This window comes from Rosa rugosa, chromosome 4 (assembly GCF_958449725.1).
Source record: "Rosa rugosa chromosome 4, drRosRugo1.1, whole genome shotgun sequence".
Lineage (NCBI taxonomy): Eukaryota > Viridiplantae > Streptophyta > Magnoliopsida > Rosales > Rosaceae > Rosa > Rosa rugosa.
Genome location: NC_084823.1, coordinates 11,885,928 through 11,906,443, shown reverse-complemented (window position 1 = coordinate 11,906,443; position 20,516 = coordinate 11,885,928). Strand labels below are relative to the sequence as shown.

Below are 20,516 nucleotides of genomic sequence, written 5' to 3'. Positions count from 1 at the left end.
GCATTTTGATAAATCTTAAAGGCAAAAGAGTATATGAATGCATTCATGTACTTACTTAAGAAAATCAGAAGTGAAGTGAAGATTTTGGTCTTGGATTCAAGCTTGGACTTTTTTGACAAAAAGGGAACTTCTTAAGAAAAAAAGGATGAAGGATTTGTGTGAAAAGCTTGAGTTGAGTTTTCTTTTCAACTAAGGAAGCTTCTATTCAGCTTTGCACTTGATCTTGAAGCTTGAAGAAAATATGATACAGATCATATGTTTATATAGGCTAGAAACATGCACTAGAAATCAATTGTTGACCATCTTGTTTGACTTCCAAAACCATACAATAAAGTGAGTTGATAGTCTAGCTAGTTTTTTTTTGTTTTTGATCAGATAAACAACTCAAATGCTACAACTAGTCTTTCGTGAGTCGAACTCACAACCTCCCACTTTCAAAGGGGAGACTATGCCACTAGACCAAATGGTATTGGGCGATAGTCTAGCTAGTTAGGGTGATTGTTCACAAGGAAAAACAAATAGTAAAAGGGTTTGAAAAGAAATTAGCTAGCAACATATACGTATTGACATTTTGATTGTGTGAGTGTGTGTGTACCTCAAATAAAAAAAATAAATGATTCTTGGTATTTCTTTATTAAATGCAAGTATGTGTTGGCAATAATTAGCACAAAAAAAAAATATATGCATGAGAAAAATAAAAACAAATAATAATCTCAAACTTAACAACAATATACAATCAACTCACTATTTCGTAAGTAGGGCAAAATGGTGCCTTTGGCTTCTAAAAGAAAAATGTTCAAAACAAAGTAAGATTTTATAAATGTAATGAATAATATAGTGCTCTACATCTGACACTAATTTTCGGATTATTACGGTTTAACGTCATCTACAACTTTCGTGAAGAAGTTTCCTCAAAATTTAAGCTGAAACAAAAGTCAACTTTTGATCTCTTAAAGGATCGAGACGAAAGTAAAATGTAAGATTCTTAATTGATTACCGTCCAAATAATCGGTAAATAAGTCAGTTTAGGTACATGGCATAATATAATCAGTGTAGTTTGCACCACACAACGCTCCCCAGAAATATGGGTTGCATGCTCAGCCCTCTCAACATCCACCTCCTGCTTTAGAACCACCACCACCACCACCACCCTACGCTAAGTATTTCTTATTGTAAGGTACATATCTTGTTCTTAGATTACTTTCTTCTTCTTTCTAGATATATTTTCACATTAATCTCATGATAACTTTTCAGTCTCAAACATTTGTAGTGTATCTACTAAATAGGTGTATGTAAGTAGGGCTTAAATAACATAAACCTTCAAACTCAAAAAAGATGGATGCACATTGATATATGGGTTCTTAACCCATTGGTCCATTTTTAGGGAAAAATTTTCCATCAACCCACCAACAAAATATTTTCTCAATCAGCCAATTTAAGCGCGAAATGACGGTTTCAATTAGAGAATCATATCTAAATGGTAAAAGAACCAGTTTCAGAAAAGGCCTCCAACTACCCATAAACATTCTCTGCAAGCATTGCAAGTTTATGTCCATGATCATGTGGCATGGAAAAGATAATTCCTTTTATTTGTGGACCCTTAAGTATTGACTTTGATGGAGATTGCATTCACTTAAGGGTACACAAATAGAGGATTATCATACCCATTCATCCGAGTAAGGAAGCTGGAATAGTGCTGCATATAATCATCTCTGTGCAAAAATGAATTTGGTTTGGGTTGGAATGAAGTGGCTTATATGTGAAAGGAGAAGAGAAAGACTTTGTGTGAGTTTTGTGGAAGGGAAAATGTGTCTTGTTTTGTGGAAGCCTAGCAAACCCAATAGAGCAATATATACAAAGAAGTACGTGGTTAGTGGTTTCTGCTATCAGAAAATTAAAACTAGTCTGTGTTGAATCGAAGAGACTGAGCAGCTTAACAAAAGAAAAGGTATCAAAACAAGGTAGAGATATTGCAAGCTCAGAACGAGGACCCTCCATGAGTCCCTGACATCTCTCTCACAGAATCACACTTTTTTTTCCAAAACCAGATGGCTGCTCACTTCTCAGCCCCTCTAAAATACCGTGTTGACATCTTTGGTGGAGCAATCGCAACCACAACAACCACCCACCAGCCTTACTTCATCTTCCAATGATAGCCTATGGCTCCCTCAATCCTCTCTCAACGACTTGGACTAGATTAGGCATGTCAAACCCACCACCACCACCACCACCTATTCATTCATAACCATCCTGCTCACTCCAAGACCACCACCTCTGCCTCCTATAAACCCAACAGTCTGATCCGTTTAGTTAACAGGTCAATGAATGGATCAAAAAACCCGTGTGACATGTTCGAGATCTCTGACCTTATCCTCGTAAACCCTTTTATTTGGGTCTTAAAAAAAAAAAACAAAAAAGAAGAGAAGTTACCAGAGTAAGATCAGAGATTTCTCTTTTGAAAAATATGTCACTCCGTTATTTTTGGGTCCGAATATCGAAAATGAGCAATCATATATTCCTCCAGCGAATCCGAGAGCCTTCTCTGTCACACGCTTCTTCTATTCCCCAAGTGACTCCAAACCCGTAAAACGTCCCCACTGGCCACTACTAGTTCTCTCTCTCCTTTTCTCTCTCGTGAGTCTCGTTTCCACTCCACACCCTTGCCGAGCTTTCCACAATGGAGAACTACTCCAACCACTCCTACCCTGACTCCCGCGAGTCGTCCCCACGCTCCCGCGAAATCGACTGCGACACTCCCTCCTGGGACGATCAGCCTCCCTCCTCCGCCGCCGCCGCCGCCGCCACCACCTACAAGGTCAAGCTCATGTGCAGCTACGGCGGCAAAATCCAGCCCCGACCCCACGACAACCAGCTCGCCTACGTCGGCGGCGACACCAAAATCCTCGCCGTCGATCGCAGCATCAAGCTCTCCGCCTTCATTTCCAAGCTCTCCTCCCTCTGCGAAACCCCCGACGGCGCCGTCTGCTTCAAGTACCAGCTCCCCGGCGAGGATCTCGACGCCCTCATCTCCGTCACCAACGACGAGGACCTCGACCACATGATGATCGAGTACGACCGCCTCTACCGCGCCTCCGCTAAGCCCGCGCGTCTCAGGCTCTTCCTCTTCCCGATCAACCCTTCCGCTCCGGCCAGCTTCGGCTCCAACGAGTCCAAGTCCGAGCGCCAGTGGTTCGTCGACGCCTTGAATTCCGTTCAGATCCAGTCCCCGGAAGGCTCCTCTCCCACCGCTCCGGTCTCCGCCTCCTCCACCAACCCCGATTTCCTCTTCGGATTCGACAAGGGATACGCCGCCGCCGCCGCTCCCGTCGCGAAATTGCCTGATTCCGTCACGCCTCCGACGGTTCCTGATTCGCTTGTGAAGAACACGCTCGCCGCCGGACCGGAATTGGTCTCGGAGCCGACGCTGTCTCAATTCGAGATTCAGAGGCAGATTCAGGAGCTACACAGAATGCAAATTGCTGCCGGTCACGAGCCGACTATCTATCAGAGGAAAAACGAAGAGGTTCCGAACCCTCGGGCTTACACAGCTGATTATTACTCTCAGAAGCTTCCAGAAAACATAGCTCCGGCGCCACCGGGAGCCGCTCCGGTTCCAATGCCGGCACACATGCAATTTCCGACTTCTTATATGCCGGAAAGGCACATAAACACTGGAAGTTATCAGGTGGCGGCGGCTCCCGGTGGAGGCGAGCAGCCTGTGTACCTCATTTCCACACCAGCTGGTGTATACCAGGCTCCGGCTCATAGACCGGCCACTGGACCAGTCGGGCAGGCTTACTATGGTGTACCGCAGAGAATGGTTCCCGAGATGTACCGTGACGCACAGGCATACAATACGGCAGTGGCAGCTCAGCAGCAACAACAGCAGCAGCAGCAGCAGCAGCAGCAGCAAGCAAAGGTGGCTGCTTACAGTGAAGGGTTTACACAAGTGGGTTATGACAATTCTGGGAGGCAAGTGTACTACACCACAGCCGGAGGCGCGGTGGCTTCATCTTACCAGAATGTGGCGCCAGTGCCGGTTGCTGTTGATGCAAGACAAGGTGCTGGTGGTGGCGCTTTGAATCAAATTCAAGACGGTAAGGTTGTTGCCTCCATGGCTGCCCAAGCCTCTGCTATATGACATATAGAAAATTACATAAATGTGTATTTTTTTTTTTTTGGTTTTTGTTTGCCTTTAGTTGTTAATTTTACTCTTGATATGGTTTTAAGTTGAATAATAAGAATGAAGCATTTGTTTATTTGGGATAGTTTGGATGTTGTTGGTCTTGAATACGGAAACGTTTTTGGTTATGACAATTGACACTGTTTCTTGTGTATATGAAGACTTGTTTTGGGGTGAATCATTTGCTCTCTTTTGTTTGGTTGGTCTTGATTTAGAAGTAGTGAAAAAACTAATACATCACAATTGATATTAAACTTTAGGTAACATGTAGGAGGTGACAAGAACAGAGACTGTATAATTGCAATATTATAGTGTTAACTGTTAAGTTGAATTGTCATAGCTCAATTGTGCTCCATGTTTTGAGATCTGCATGGAAACAACTATCATTATTTAAAGGCTTGGGCTCGTAGTTTTGGCATCTGTTAATAATGAATATGACGCATGAAGAATACTCGAGCTTTTTTTTTTTTTTTTTTAATTTGATGAAAGGTCAGTTGCAATCAAAGTGCAGCAATTTACACTCTTTATTGATTAATAATTGTAGTTGATTAGTCTTTTAGTTGTTTCCAGCCTGGATTTGTTTAGATTATTACATGATTCTTTCTGCCATAGATATCCAAGTGGACTATTATATTCATCTCTTTTTGTGAACTGAGGCTATTTTGTTAACTCTAATGTGCAACACGGGCATAAACAAACTTTCTAATGCTTATTGGTGTTTGCATCCAGAATTTTCGGGATATCAAGTTGACAGTTTGCACTATTTCTTTTCGTCCTTTTCCTGTCAAGTATGCGTCTAGAAGTAGGTGAAGCTTAGAATAGAAGAAAATGAGCAATAATTATCTTTAGAATCATTGTGCTAAGCACAAGGAAAAGCATAGATGTGAAGGATCTGGTTTGTTCTTTGGCATATTCCTAGACTTATATATGAAGACAACGAAAAATGAAAACCTCTTTGTCATTTGTGAATATTATGTGTCAATCCTTGCATAAGGGTTATGCTAATCCTTCCAATTTTGTCGGATTTCCTTTCATCTCTCTTTTGTTCTCTCTTTTTAGGTGCTAGGTGAAGAGCAGGAGGGCTACAGTAAGAAATTGTGACCATCTCTGCATAAGAAGGGTCGGTTCTAAATCACCCTATGATCCCTCTTGCTCAATCAATTTATTAATTTAAAATTCACTAAAATTTTATCCCAACTAGAATGTTCTTATGTTCAAACTTTATGGCCAATATATTGTAAAAGAATGTTAAAAGACATCGTATCAGATACTTCAATAGGCAACTTATAAATGTTTTTAAGTCATTGGACAGATGTTGTGCCGAATACTGCTAATTTGGAAGTGGGGAACCCTATTTTTTATTTGGGATCTGGGTTTCCTATGTTTCTTTAGATTGATATATATAATCTTACTTACCCTTAGCATCAATAGTGGATTTTGTTCTATCTTCTGATGGGTTATTTTTATGTATGGATCATGGCTATTTTCCCAGATCTATATATAAGTTAGGATTGTTTGATGTCTATTAGTTGCTTAGTTTGCATCTAATTAGCCCTGTATTTCTCTTGCGGTCAAAAGAGGGTGAGAAATATGACGTCACAGATTCAGAGCTGACCCAAATGATAGTTACATAGATCATGGCTACTTCTGAGTTTTATATGATCATGATTATAATAAGATTCAGTAATACAAGATTCGGCGCTTATTTTGGCTAATTATTTAGTCAGCAGTGCCCAGGTGTTCATTTTCATGTTCATTTGTCATAGAGCGGCGGCATAAGGGTAGTTCGTTGACAAAGTTTAGTTCTATATTAGAAATCCCCACCTGATGAGTATGGGAATGCGGAGGGGAGGTGGGATAGCTGGTCTAGCAGCTGAGGTTTTTGTTTTTTTTTTTTTTCCAGCTGTTTTAATCTTACTTTTCACCCTGTTAATTGTCTGGTGTAAGAGAATTGACGGAAGCCAAGCAGCGTTAAGACGAGTCTGTTGATGACTTTCTTCATATACCGAGTAATTTGATAAGATTTTTTTTTTTTTTTTTTTTTGAGAAAAGTAATTTGATAAGATTGTGGCTATATATGTCAATATGTCGACATATTATTATCTCTTAAATAATAGTATAGACATATATTAATACAGTCATCTTAAATAATAATATAGATAGTCTTCTAATGAAAAATTGTTATATAGACTAATACAGAGGGAAAATGAAAAGCTATTCATTGGGTTGCAGGAATTTTTTTTTTAATTGAAATTCTTCTGCTTGTCCCATATTGGCCCAGCTACAGAATGCACTTTTGGAAAAATTTGTATAGTATTGCCTAATTCTATTCTTTTCCTCTTCCGAGCTGTTGTAGTTTTCAACTTATAATGCCTTTACCAAACATTGGTTCAGAGATGCGTGGATAAAAATACTAAACAAGAAAACATGTCTCAAGCATGATAAAAAGGCTTTGCAGGTTTTGCTATAACCTTTTCAATTTTCATGAAGTTTGTCCCTTTCATCAAAAGCATGTTTTGATTATTTGATAGGGACCATCTGCTTACCATTACATTTTATAATTCACTATAATATAACTCATTGCCACTTGTGATATGGGGTGTTGTCTCTGGTTCGCTAGTGTATCAAGTAAAAGTAGATTAGCTTGATGCAGAAGTGCGTGCACCATGCATGGATGCTCAAACATGATTTCGAGCTAGTTTATGACTGTATGAAGCTGGTCTATTGTTATTGACAGTTTCTCTATCCTTGATGTATCGACCAGTAAATGTACTATAACTGTTACCCTTATATACACCGGAATGTTTGTATTTCACATAGATTTGCACCTGGTTTGGGAACAATAATCGTCCGGTCTCCATCCCCAATATTATTTCAACTATATTTAGGGGAGTGAATTTATATTCAAATGACCATGCTAGATCAAATATCAAAGTATTACATACGCTAGGGTACAAGTCCAAGAGGCAAGCTAATCGACTAACCAACCATGTTTTAGCCTAATTTGGGAACATGCCTTAGTAGATAAAACTTATTTGAGTATTACATACGGAAGGGTTTAAGTTCAGGATGCAAGCTAGCTACTACCTAAGCCGTGTTTTAGCCTAATTCGGGAACATGCCTTAGTAGATAATACCTATATTGAGTATTACATACGCTAGGTTATAAGTCCAGGAGGCAAGCTAAGCTACTAACTAAGCACGCTTCAGTAGATAATACCTTTTCAATGTTCTCACAACTTGGTTACAACAGAAACTTGATTTAATAAAGACATAAGATTTTGGAGCTCTTCTGCATGGAGAAGCCCTGCATGTGATATGAAAAGCAGTAGCTTATTTTAGATACACCCAGATCAAATTCAGATGCGTGCCCGCCAGCCCCGATGCGTCCACCTCCAAAAAGTGGGCATAACGATTCTTTTAGCCCACTTAATTTGAACACCATATGGAGATAAACTGTTGATCGAGAGAGAAGCTGCATGTTCAAGTAGTTGAAAAGTAGGAGTCTAAGAAAAGTAGTCTTGATGTATTTTTAGTTCGTTCATCTATTGTTTTATGTTTACTTACTTTTTAAGATAATTTTAATGTACGGTGTTATAAAAGAACTTATATTTTTTCATAGATGTTTTGAATATTAATACTTTGTCTTTTTAACTTCCTATTGGTAGTGATGTGAGATAAATTTAAAAGCAACATTCCATAATTCATTAATTTGAGACATGTTGCTCCGCATAATAGTGCCTTTTATTTGGCATAATTTGAAAGCAAATCCTAAGGTCCGGGTCAAACCATTGTTTTTCCTGCAATCTACCCGTTGGATCGGCTTTGCCCGACCCGGCCCATAAAAAGGAACAGACACATACTCCCAAAATTTGAAAAGACCAAACTATCCCAAAATTTGAAAAGACCAAACTATACTTACAGGGAGGTTCATCTTCTCTGTTAGTTCCCGCCGTGCTTCTTCTGGGCTCCGATAAACCAACCTTTAGCTTCATTATTACCGAAATGCCCCTCCCAAGACCCCATATTCCAACCCAGTCCTCCTTCCGCTTCTCTCCCTCCGACGCCCTAGCCTCCTCGCCGACAAGGCAATCACCTACCTCAAGCGCCGAATGAGAGGACGTATACTACATTGATAGATGGCTTCGCCCAACAAGGGTTCTTTTAAATGAAGCTTACGTACGGTCTTCTGAATGAAATGGTTGGGGGTGGATTTTCTCCTTCAGTTGTGACTTACAATGCCCTTATCAATGAAAGAAGCTTACGGTCTTCTGAATGAAAGAAGCTTCTACTCAAGTTGTTCTATGATAACTCTGTCCCAGATGATGTCACATACAATACTCTAATAGAGAGCTGCACGAATGTTGAATTTAAGAGTGTGGTAGCCCTTGTAAAGGGATTCTGCAAGAAGGGTTTGATGAAAGAAGCAGATCAAGTTTTTGAAACAGTGATCAAGAGGAAATACAAACCTAATGGAGCAGTTTATGACGTTATCATACATGGTCATTGTAGGGAAGGAAATGTTCAGAAGGCATTGAATCTGTACAAGGAAATGTTGCTTTCTGGTTTTCTTCCTCATACTGTGACTGTTATTGCGCTGATTAAAGAACTTTTCACTGAGGGAATGAACAATGAACTGAGTCAAGTCATAGAGAACACTCTGAGGAGCTGTCAGCTTACTGATGCTGAGCTTGCAAAGCTACTTGTTGAAACAAACCATAAAGAAGGAAGTATGGATGCAGTTTTTAATGTCCTTGGTGAAATGGCCAAGGATGGTCTCCTTCCAAATAGTGGAGCAAGCGCTTGTGCAGGGGGGTAAATATTGTCTTACTAAAAAGAGAGAAAAAATGATATCAAGCATTCAAGCTGATTGTCATTTTCTCTGATTGACCAAGTAAATGATGAAGGTGGTATGCCGAAGTGCATAATTATCTGAGTTTTGGTTGTTGGCATACAAATTGCTTTACTGAAGTTATGGTGGCTTGCTGCAATGAACCTTGTTCCTCCATTGCCATGTTCATTGGCCAATTTATTTGTGAAGATTCATCATTTACCACTGCACTTTCCTTCACTTGCTGGAAAGGTCCTGATGAATGTAAGTAACTATACATGCATACTTGTGTGACACTTGAGTATAGTCTGTGTTTTAAGTTCTGTATTTGGTTTGAATTAGTATAACATTTCATTTCTGGTAGATATCTAGATATCAAGATCTTGATATCTGTACAGAAATATTGCAGCTTTTCGTAACTTTTTCTTTTCTTTCTTCCTAATTTTGGTTTTAATCCATCTCCATGATTAAATTGTGGGAGGTTCTCACAAGATCAGCAAACAATTTCTGAGAACACTATCTTGTGTTTTTAGGTATTGCTGGCTGCTTCTTTGTCTTTATCACTTGATCCATTCTGTTATGTGGGTTTCTATGCAGCAGTAATGCATATTTTCAAGTTATTAGGATACAAACACGCAGACAATTTTGAATCAATCACTTCCTTTTTGGGAAGACAATTGTTACTTGTTTCTACCATCAACTCCCTGTGATCACATCAAACATACAGAAAACTGAATGCAGCAGTGTACATAGGATCTACACTTTAGTTCGTAAAACTTCAACTTTCTGAAAGTGATACTAGTATTGGAAATCAAAACTTTGTATGCTTAGGGTTACCTCATTTGAATGCTCATCACTTCATCAGCTCATTATCAGCCTCATACATCAAGCATGACCAGTGTTTAGCATTTTGAAACCTTCCAGAGAGTGAAAAGAAACTAGGCTTCTAGAAGGAATGTGCAGTATGTATAGTGATGGAATTGGAGTGGTCCAAGAGAGAGCGATGCATAGGCTGATGGGATTCAAAACCAGGACACCAGAATTTGGCATGAGCTCTAACCACTTCTTCACTTGCAGTGTAGAAAGTGGGTTGAAGAGGTTGTCTAGAGTAATTTCAGAGTTCCCAGTAGTATAGGAGACTTTGATATGGGCAGTATTGAAGAGGAATGTGACATAAGTTCGAATAGAAGCTCTCCGGTAGGTTGGCTTTGAAAAACAGAAACCTCTTTCTCCTCTGAGTCAGAAGAAATGTCAATTGTTCTCCTGGTACTGAAGAAAAAGTCTGGCTGTTTCTTACTAAGAGAGACAAAGAGGCTGCCTTTATGCTCGGTTGGTAAGTTTCTCACCGCAACTACTTCCATCATAACCTGAACGAGAATCAGGAAGCAAAAAAAAAAAAGGTAAGAGTTTATCTTTCAATGCAAGCAAATTCAAAACAAATGTGGCAGATGAAGGAGATACTGGAGCTTACCTCTACAAGCATTCTTTTAGGAAGCTGAATAACATTCCAGTATTAGTCAGGGACAACTACTTTCTTTCTCGCTATTTCTAGTTGGCTGAGATTGATGGTAAGGGAAGATTGAGTACTGCCTCGGTACATTGCTTCAGCTCTCCAGTACCTTGAACCAAATGTTTCTTCCCATTGTTTGGTGGTCTCTGAAAACCCAACATCTAGCTTGTTACCTTCGTTCGGTCAGAACCTGTGTCACCATGCTCTAACACCTTGCCTATTATGGGCCTTAAGATCTTTGCAGTAAGTAGCAGGATGCAGTTGGTGACAATGCCAGATGAGGTCAATGTCATAAGTAGGAACACAAAAGCGCTTAACAGACAACTGCCTGTTTCTCTTGATCAAATGCAGAAACCCTTTGTATCTGGCCACAGCTTCCTTGAGGAAAAGGTCGTCTTTCACACAAGCTCTGGATACCTGATGTATTGTTGTACATGTTATGAATGAGACACAAGGTCTTTGAAACCGCAGCATAGGATATTTTCTCTTTTTTTTTTACCTGATAGAAGAAAAGAATTTGCCTTTTGACAGCTGAAACTAGATCATACTTGGTGCTTTCTGAAACTCTCTGAAGACTTATAGCAGCGTCATCTGAGAAGCTGTTGTTTTGAAGTTCATATGGCTCATGGGGATATAATTTGTTCCAGATTTGTTCAGTTTTCTTTGTGTAAGTTCCCCGAATGGAGGATACAACATTCTGGTTGTTGAGGATTCTCCCGTAGAGAGTTTCACAATCAGTTACATAACACACTTGAAAAACCATCAAAGTAATGTAGCTTGGTATTGTGACCGAATGTGTAGAACTCACAGTAGAACACAGAAAGGTTGAATGAGATTTTATCTGAGAAGTCTACCGGATTGAGCCTATGACAGTGCCAAATCCATTCACAATCAAGAGGCACAACTAGAGGAGTTTCTGTAACCTCAGATTCAGTATGTTTGGTAAGCAAGGGAAGACAACAATATTTGTACCTGAACTTGGCAGAATAAGTAAGCAAAAATGGTTGCAAAACAAGGCTTAGCAGTTGCGCTGAGAAAAACTGAAAAGAGCAAACTCCACATGTGATGAGCAATGCAGTCTCTAGTTAACTTGCGTACCTGTAATAAATGGCCTTGTACAAAGCAGGGCCTTCATAGAGTTGCCGATTTCGATCAACGACTGCTAGAAATTGCAGCTGTTGTTTGGCTGCAGCCACAAGGTCTTTGCTTAGCACAATCTTCTGAGCTTCAGCCCACTCTACTTGTTGCTTCATCTCCATTCCTCACTAAAAAGAAAAAGAAAGTACCCCATCAACCAAGTAAGAAAGAAACAAGTTACACTTCACGCTTTCAATTTTGTCAAGCAGGGTTTTAAGTTTATTACCAGGTTATGAGTTTATAAATATCAAATGCTGCTCTTCTGTGCGCTTTTGAATTCCAATGTGATTGTTTAGGCGGTTGCTTCGTTTGATATTTATAGGTGAAAATTCTCATGCCAAATTATAGGCCTGCAGGGAGCATACCACAACGGCTATCCATCTTTGCTTCAATGTGAGTACTCACACCTTTGCTGTTTTCCTGGAAATGGACGGCTTTGGTGGGAAAATTGAAGACATGCTTTGGGAGAGGAAGAGGTTCCTTCCTTGGGATTGTTTTAACTTTTAATGTTTATGGTCAAATTGTGTGAAAAACCAATCTGGTAGCCGGCCACAAGTAGAGTCAATCCCAACTAGATTCAAAGCCACTGCTTCTAATTGTAACACAGTCACTATTGGTCACTCTTACTGATTAGTTTCTCATACCCATAGCTAAATTGTACTCTTGAACCCGCTGGATAGGACAAGTGTCTTTGACAAGCGGCGTCGAGTATCCATGATGATATTTTTGACCAAAAGTTAAAAAAATTGGGGTAAAAAAGAAAATTAGACCAAACCATGAGTACAGAACAAAGATGTAAATCGACCATTTTGCCTAGGTGTTATAAATAAACTTAACTTTTTTGTTGTCACATTTTCACATTCATCAACCACGGCCAAGCTTAAGCATTAAAGCATGACTGCATGAGAATTACTAACACAGGTAAATTATAACTTTCGAAAGTTTTCATTTTGTGCTGTTGTGATTAAATTATGCTATTTATATCTACTAGCAAAACAAGCAAACCACACTAATTTTAATCATACAGACTTCTAATGGGATTACTTCAAGTCATTAAACTCTTTATTTTATTTACTCTGGGTATTTATCCCAATGCCCACCATGTGTTTGACAAAATGTCCCGAGATAAGTTTGCAAATGTATTTAACCTATAAAATCTTTTCTTAATTTCAAATTCTAAAGTAATATAAGTTCTGTGCTAGCTACATAGTTCATGACTTCATGTCTTGTGGGTTTGTTCAAGTCTAATGTCCGGCTATCTTAACTATATATATGCAGTTTGGCATGGGGGTGATAAACACCTGAAAAACAATTTTCATTGTTGGTCTTTGTGATCATGCAATAGCTTGCCTGGGAATGGTTATCAGTTCATCCTCAACATGAGGTGTTGGCGGTTCGTCCAACACAATTCTTCAGTTACCTTCATTGTGTGCTCAGAAAGATGTCACACTCACTAGAGTTGCTCAGAAATTCAGCAGACACAATCCGTGTGGCAAAGCAGAGGCTATGACATCTCTGCTTGCTGAGGTACGTAGGATCAACCATTCAGTTTGTTGACATGTTCTATAAAATTATTACTCTTTTGGTTGTTTTATTTCTAGTAGCTATTTGATTCATCAGTCTTCCATACTTGTTTTCGGCCTCGGTGTGCATCAGATATATTAATATTAGGAAAATGAAATATAGGTATAGGAATGTGAAATAGTACTTGTGACAAAGAACTACTTGGTAGTATATATATATATATATATTAGTTTCTCTCTGAAAGAACTACTTGGTAGTTTTCAATCTTTTACTCCTTCACCACATATTGGTACAGAGCTCCATGGATAACAAGCAAGCAAGCATTAAACCACAAAACATGTCTCCAGCATGACAAAAGACTTAGCAAGTTTTGCTGTAATCTCTGCTCTTTTTTATGAAGTTTGCTCCCTTCATCAAAAGCATGTTTTGATAGGAAGCATATGGTTGCAATTCTATATAATAACTTCACTATCAATGCAACTCACTATTACTCCTGATATGGACACATGTGGTTCATTATCACATCAGAGATTTGAAATAAGGGGCACTCCAAGAGGCAAGGTCCCTTCTGTGAATAGTATTTTTTTTAATTTGTAATGCATATGTCACTAGTGAGCACCCCTATTTTTCTTTCAACATTGGTTACAACAAGAACTGGATTTAAGAAAGAAACCATCAGATTTTAGAGCTGTAGAGAAGCCTCCTACATGGAGAACCCCTGATTTGGTGAGAAGGAGTAGGCTATTCAGATAGCCTAGGGTTATATACAGAACTTTATATGATCTTATGCATCAACTGTCTCATGCTTAGCCAAAACCACAACTTAGGATGGCATCGAATCAGAAATTCATTTTCTGCCACAACTAGATACATTTGCCACATTTTAGTCCACAAAGCCCACTTCTTAAGTACATGAACCACCTTTTACAAGGGCCTCGCATTCATTGAACCCTCAGTATCCTCTTCAAATTTCATTTTCTCTCTTGCAGTGCACAAATAGATTTTTTTTTCTTTCATTGAGCTTAATACCAGCAGCATCCTTCAAATAATTCTGCATAAATTCTGGTTGCTTCGCTGCACTGGTAGAAGTGAAAGCATCATAGCCTTCATTTGTCAAAACACTGAAAGTATAAAAGCTGATGTGATCCCACTCATCCCAGGCAATAACGGCCATCTGTTCATCAATTTTTTTTAGCTAGAATCACCTTTTTCTGAGGATTTTGCTATAAGAGTAAAGAAGGGAAATTACCTCTAGGAATCTCAATTTCACATTGAGCAAAGGCACCTCCTTTTCCTAGGGATCTGTTGAGATTTCGATAGCTGAATGTCATAAGTTTTGTTCGGTTTTGTCTAGGGCGGTATATGGTTTCATACTTGATTTTTTTATTTCTTTTTACCTGCTTCATCAAACTTATTTGTAAGGTTAAAGAACCAGTCAATGTTCATGAAAGATCATTCAGCTCCAACAAACTAAGCTAGATCATTTGTTGCACCTTGTGGAGTTGTTCTCATAACTTTCGATTTTGGGAAAATAATGGTTCTCTTCTCTTCTACTGTTGACTCATTTGATGCACATCAAACATAGGCAAACTGAATGCAGGGTTGTAGACTCCTTGTTTTGGTTCAGAAAAGCCAACATACAATTAATACCCATCTTCGAAAAGAAAATTTATTATGTTAGAGTAACCTCTTTTAAAGGCTCAGAAGTTGTTTATCAGCCTCATCCCACCAATAACCCAGCTTTTAGCACTTTGAAAAGTTCCAGAGTGAGAAAAAAAGAAAAGAAAATGAGACTTTGAGAAAGGACAAATTTGAACCATGTGCATGCAGTATGTATGGTGAAGAAATTGGCGTGGCCCAACAGAGCTATACATAGCTGCCATGCTTCGTACCCCCACAACATTAACTTGAATCAATCCCCACTTGCCGTGGATAAATAGATAACAGGCAGTTCTTGTCCTTGTTACATGTTTAAGTCCACTGTCTGGCTATCTTAACTATATGCAGTTTGGAATAGGGATGATAACAGCTGAAAAATCATCTGCATTGTTGGCCTTTGTGAGCATGCAGTGGCTAGGCTTTGAATGGTTATCAGTCATCCTCAACATGAATTGTAGGCGGTGGAAGCTATTCGTCCGACACAATTCCTTAGTTACCTTCATAGTGTATACCTAAGCTCTATCTGGATACAGAGGAGAAGATAGATATCACAGTCACTAGACATGCTCAGAAATTCAGCAGGCACACTGTCTGGTAGAGCAGAGGCTACGTAGGATCGACCACTTAGTTTGTTGACATGTTCTTTACCAAATTCTCTTTTGGTTGTTTGATTCTGTTAAAAATTTTCATGCAATTTGGCTGATAAAACTTGTTTTTTCCCTTGGAGTGTATCACATACATCACAGAGGAAACTGGAACTTGTCATGCTCGGTCTTGATTCTGTTCAAACTTAGAAACCCCAAACTGGGAGAACATAAATATGAACATTTAAGTGATTTTAGAAATATCTACGTGTTCAACAGTAAATTAAATTTCATATATCACTTACAAAGGAAAAATTCTGTCATATAGTACCCATGCTATGGATAAAACTGAGCACACAGCACCCTGAGCATGCAAGTAGTGGCCAAGAAATTGTAACATCTAAGAAAAGTTTGAAGAACTCTTATTCTGACATAGAGTGATATATAGGAAAGAAGCACATTCTCAAGTAGCCAAAGCATCGAGGGTAAGCAAATCACCCCATGTTATGATATGCAATGGCTTTGATAATTCCAGCCTTTGAGTTGAGAGGTTTTGAGATACTTGTTTCATTGTCGGGCGAGATTGTGGATGTGCATTCAGACATGCACACGCAATCTTCACAACAGAGACCACTTCCTTTGGTACTTCATCAGTAGGAGAGGAAATGCGTTGGTCCAGAATATCCACAATTGGCATTTGATGGGCAGGTAGTGGTGTAGAGGAGGATGATGGCCCTGATGATAAAGATGAGATAAGATCTCCTGGATGCCTTCCCATAATAATTTCCAATGCTAGTACTCCAAAGCTGTACACATCACATTTCTCATTCACTTCCATTGTATATGCCAGCTCTGCACAGAGAAACCATATAACTGGCATTAGTCGTATGTAGATAAATATTCAATGAAAAAGTACGTTTCAAGAGCAGTATATCTTGCATATAACTGTATATCAAAAACCATAACTGAACAATTCCTTTACATCATTTACACTATATATTATGGAACGATTAAAAACTGTAACAAGTTATACAGTTTTTGCTCTTTTATAAATTCTTTAAAAAAAAAAAATTAGTTTAGGACAAGAAAACTCTGTGCTAACACTTTTGCTCGAGCATGAACTTCTTTCTTGTACTATGTTTTCATGTAGATATTTTAATACTCATTACAAAAACCTTTCTACTAGTTTTGCAAATACATTAACCTCCTTTTGCATATCTTATATCACAAAGAAGTTTAAATTAAGAACACAACAGTCAATTTTATAATTAATTGATTGAAAAGTGTGTGGTTAACCACGCAAGAAAATGAATCAAGTATGGCCTAAAATCTGAAACTGTTAAATACAGAGAACAGGGAACAACAATATTACCTGGTGCTACATACCCATATGTGCCTGCAAGGGCAGTCCAATTGGCTGAGTCTGGGTTTAAAAACTTTGCAGTGCCAAAGTCTGAGACACAGGACTCATATTCAGAATCCAGCAAAATGTTCTTGCTTGATATGTCTCGATGCACAATTGGTGGCACGCAGTCGTGGTGCATGTAACTCAAGGCATGAGCTACACTCTTCACAATAACCACCCTTCTACTCCAACCTAATTCTTTAGCTTCATGATCATTGCTTAACAATGATTCCATGCTACCCTTTTCTAGGTACTCATACACCAGAAATGAGTGTCGTGTATGTGAACAGAAACCATGAAGCTTCACGATGTTTCGGTGTCGTATCTGTGTTAGTGCCCTTACTTCATTCAAGAATTCCTTCTGAAGATTCTGCTCATCGTTGCATAGCTGGTGGAGTTTCTTTACAGCAACTCTGTTGGCAGATGGCAAATTTGCTACATAGACGCTCCCATGTCCTCCCTTCCCAATGCAATATTTGGAATCAAAATCTTCTGTGGCTTTTATGATTTCCTCATACATCACTTTTCCATCAAAATTTAGTATTGACGAAATAAAAATTCCTTCATGACGGGGCTTGGTGTCTTGACTTAGAGTCTCCTCTTTCTTTTTTCTTTCTCTTCCAAAGACACATAGAAAGAAGGCAGCCAGAAGTGCAAGTGCTCCCAGCAGAGGGAACAGTATGAAAAATATGAGTTTGTGGTCCGTTTTGGAGTTCTGTTTGCAAGGCGGCAGAGCTGCAACATTGCCACACAATCCTTTGTTCCCTTGAAGTGCTTCTGGGCTAGCCTTTTGAAATCCAGTGCAGTTGGGAAGGGGCCCTTCCAAGTCATTGTTGGATAGGTCAATGGAAGTCAACCAACTCATCCTTTCAAAACTTGTGGGAATGGAACCAGAAAGATTGTTGTGGGAAAGGTTTAGCTTCTCTAAACTCCCCATACTGCTCAACTCTGATGGTATCTTACCTTCAAGCAAGTTGTGACTTAAATCTAGTTCGGACAGGTGATCTAACTTCCCCAACTGAAATGGAATTCCTTGTCCGAACTTGTTGTTGCTCAAATTCAAGTGGTTTAAGTTGAGAAAGGCCCCTAGAATGCTTGGAATTGACCCATTGAATTTGTTTGTCGACAGATCAAGATATTCAAGATTAGTCAATGATCCAAATTCTGAAGGGATACCACCGAAAAGCTGATTTCCATCCAACCTCAGCTCAAGCAAAGAAGTCAATCTCCCAAGTTCCTTGGGAATCATCCCAACTAAACTGTTTGAAGAAAGATCGAGTTCATGAATTTCAGCTGCTTTGCCAATTTCAGGTGGTATACTACCAGTTACCTTGTTTCCCGCAATTTTCAAGGTTGTTAGTTGCGGGCACTGTCCCCATTTGCTTGTGATTTCACCATACAAGTCATTGTGGCTGAGATCAATATATTGAAGTTTTGGATAGACACCAAAGTCTTCAGAAATGTTGCCTGTCAATTTGTTCCCCTGAAGATTCACTCTGAATAAACTTGTGCAGGTTTTCAAGCTTCTGGGGATTGGACCAACCAAATTGTTGCTGTTTACTGAAAAGTTTGTGAGTGATCCACCATAGCAAATATTTTGGGGCAAAGAACCAGAAAGTTGGTTAGTATCCAAATGCAGTTTAAGCAACTTCTTGAGGTTCTCTATCTCTTTGGGGATGGAGCCGGAAAGTCTGTTATCACGAAGGAATAAGATTTCCAAGTTACTCAAGTCACCAAATGAAGCTGGAATTGAACCACTAAGTCGATTCTGGCTCAAATCTATCTCCACAAGGGACTTCAAGTTCCCTATCTCTCTAGGAATAGTGCCAGAAAGTTCATTATCATTAAGATTAAGACAGGTAAGGTTACTCGGATCACCAAGAGATGCTGGAATTGGACCACTAAGTTGATTCACACTCAAAATAAGAAACACCAGGGACTTTAAGTTCCCCAACTCTTCAGGAATTGCGCCAGAAAGTTTATTAGCAGCGAGATAGAGATGAGTAAGGTTTCTCAAATCACCCATAGATGACGGGATTGAACCAGTAAGTGTATTATTGGTCAAAACTATGCTCTTAAGAGATTTCAAGTTTCCTATCTCCTTTGGTATAGTGCCCGAAAGATTATTGGAAACAAGATTGAGACTGACAAGGTTACTTAAATCAAACAGAGGAAGTGGGATTGAACCATTGAGTTGATTCTCTCCCAAATTTAAATCCACTACAGATTTCAAGTTTCCCATCTCTTTGGGAATTATACCAGAAAGATTATTGGTAGCTAGAGAGAACTCGGTCATGTTACTGAGATTTCCTAGAGACACGGGGATTGAACCATTAAGTTGATTCTCACAGAAACTTAGAATCTCCATAGATTTCAAGTTCCCTATCTCTTTTGGAATAGTGCCAGAAAGCTTATTCTGAAAAAGGTACAATGTCTTTAGCTTTTTCAAGTTACCCAAACTTGGAGGGATGGACCCGGTAAAAGAGTTGTTCTGCATATACAGTCCAACCAAATTAGAGAGCTTTCCCATTTCTGGTGGAATGGAGTCAGAAAGATGATTGCCAGGGAGATACAAAGAAGTCAGGCTGCTCAAATTACCCATAGAAACAGGAACTGGACCTTCTAACTGGTTTTCAATTAGATACAGGAACTCAAGACTTGTTAGGAGACCGATTTCTGGTGGGATTTTCCCGGACAACTGATTATAAGACAGGTCAAGATAGAATAGTTTGGAGAGGTAGAAGATTTGAGGCGGGATGGCACCAAAGAAGTCATTCATGCTCAGATCGATATAAGCAAGATTGGGGAAGGACAAGAATGAAAATTCATGCAGCGTACCTTGTAAACCAGAATAGAAAAGGGTTATGTTGTTGACACTTCCTGCAGCATTGCATGAAATACCAGTCCAAGTGCATGGGCTTGCATTTGAAGAATTGGTGGAATTGCTGGGATGGTAAGTCCAAGAGGTCAGAGCATTGTGGGTGAGATTTCCAAAGCTGGCTTTCCATTTGAGAAGAGCTTCTACTTCAGTAGTGGACGACGCAGAAGCGAAAGCAAGGTTTGGTGATCGAATCTGCTGAAAACAGAAGATAAGACAAACTAGAGAGCATACTTCATACATTGCTGAAGATGTCATGGTTTTGGCTTTGGTTTTGATCTGTGTATACTTCATAACATTGCTATTGCTACTGAGGGCTTTTACTTATATATAGTACCCCTGCAGACTCTTTCCACTCAAAGTACGTCTTCAGCTTGCAGACATGAAAAGTCTTTCTTAGAATTTTCTCTCTCCTTGGGATAAAGACACAGACTTTTCAAAGTATTCTCGTCTGTATCTCTGTATTCAAATTCGTAGGCTGAATGAATGGTGATCAATCACCAAAGAAAAGGTATATATTGGATGGCCGACAGCTTCAGATGCATGGATACAGGGGAAATATTTACTCAAGATATACTTGTGAGTTGTGACTACTCAACTACTCAAGGCCAAGGGACAAGTTCTCTCACTCGTTTTTTGTTCTCGTACTCAACCTTAAGAATGGAGAGGCATCCGGTTGCCGCTGTGCTGGGGAATTAAGAATTGACAGCCAAAAAGACCTTTAAGCTCATGCTGTCATGCACATATCTGAAAAATTGCATACTTGTTTTGACAATCTTTTTTTTTTTTTTTTTGGGGTCTGACTA

General features: G+C 39.2%; 2 protein-coding genes and 1 pseudogene across 2 annotated transcripts; 1 reads left to right on the top strand and 2 right to left on the bottom strand.

The window, feature by feature from the left end:
- The first annotated feature begins 2,273 nt into the window (after positions 1-2,273).
- LOC133743061 (uncharacterized) lies at positions 2,274-5,546 on the top strand. The gene is made up of 2 exons (XM_062170797.1): positions 2,274-4,097; positions 5,243-5,546. The coding sequence occupies exons 1-2, from the start codon at positions 2,678-2,680 to the stop codon at positions 5,251-5,253; spliced, it is 1,431 nt and encodes a 476-aa protein (XP_062026781.1). The 5' UTR covers positions 2,274-2,677; the 3' UTR covers positions 5,254-5,546.
- A 3,990-nt stretch (positions 5,547-9,536) lies between these two features.
- Positions 9,537-11,815, bottom strand: LOC133742288 (glycine-rich domain-containing protein 1-like; annotated as a pseudogene).
- A 3,822-nt stretch (positions 11,816-15,637) lies between these two features.
- On the bottom strand, positions 15,638-20,055 carry LOC133707045 (probable leucine-rich repeat receptor-like protein kinase At1g35710). The gene is made up of 2 exons (XM_062132591.1): positions 16,800-20,055; positions 15,638-16,279 (listed from the first exon to the last, which is right to left on the bottom strand). The coding sequence occupies exons 1-2, from the start codon at positions 20,002-20,004 to the stop codon at positions 15,891-15,893; spliced, it is 3,594 nt and encodes a 1,197-aa protein (XP_061988575.1). The 5' UTR covers positions 20,005-20,055; the 3' UTR covers positions 15,638-15,890.
- Between the last annotated feature and the right edge of the window lie 461 nt (positions 20,056-20,516).

Coding starts and splice junctions, on each gene's coding strand:
- LOC133707045 (XM_062132591.1), bottom strand. CDS start 20,004: ATGAAGTATACACAGATCAAAACCAAAGCCAAAACCATGACATCTTCA. Junction 16,280..16,799: donor ATATGGGTATGTAGCACCAG/GTAATATTGTTG, acceptor TTCTCTGTGCAG/AGCTGGCATATACAATGGAA.
- LOC133743061 (XM_062170797.1), top strand. CDS start 2,678: ATGGAGAACTACTCCAACCACTCCTACCCTGACTCCCGCGAGTCGTCC.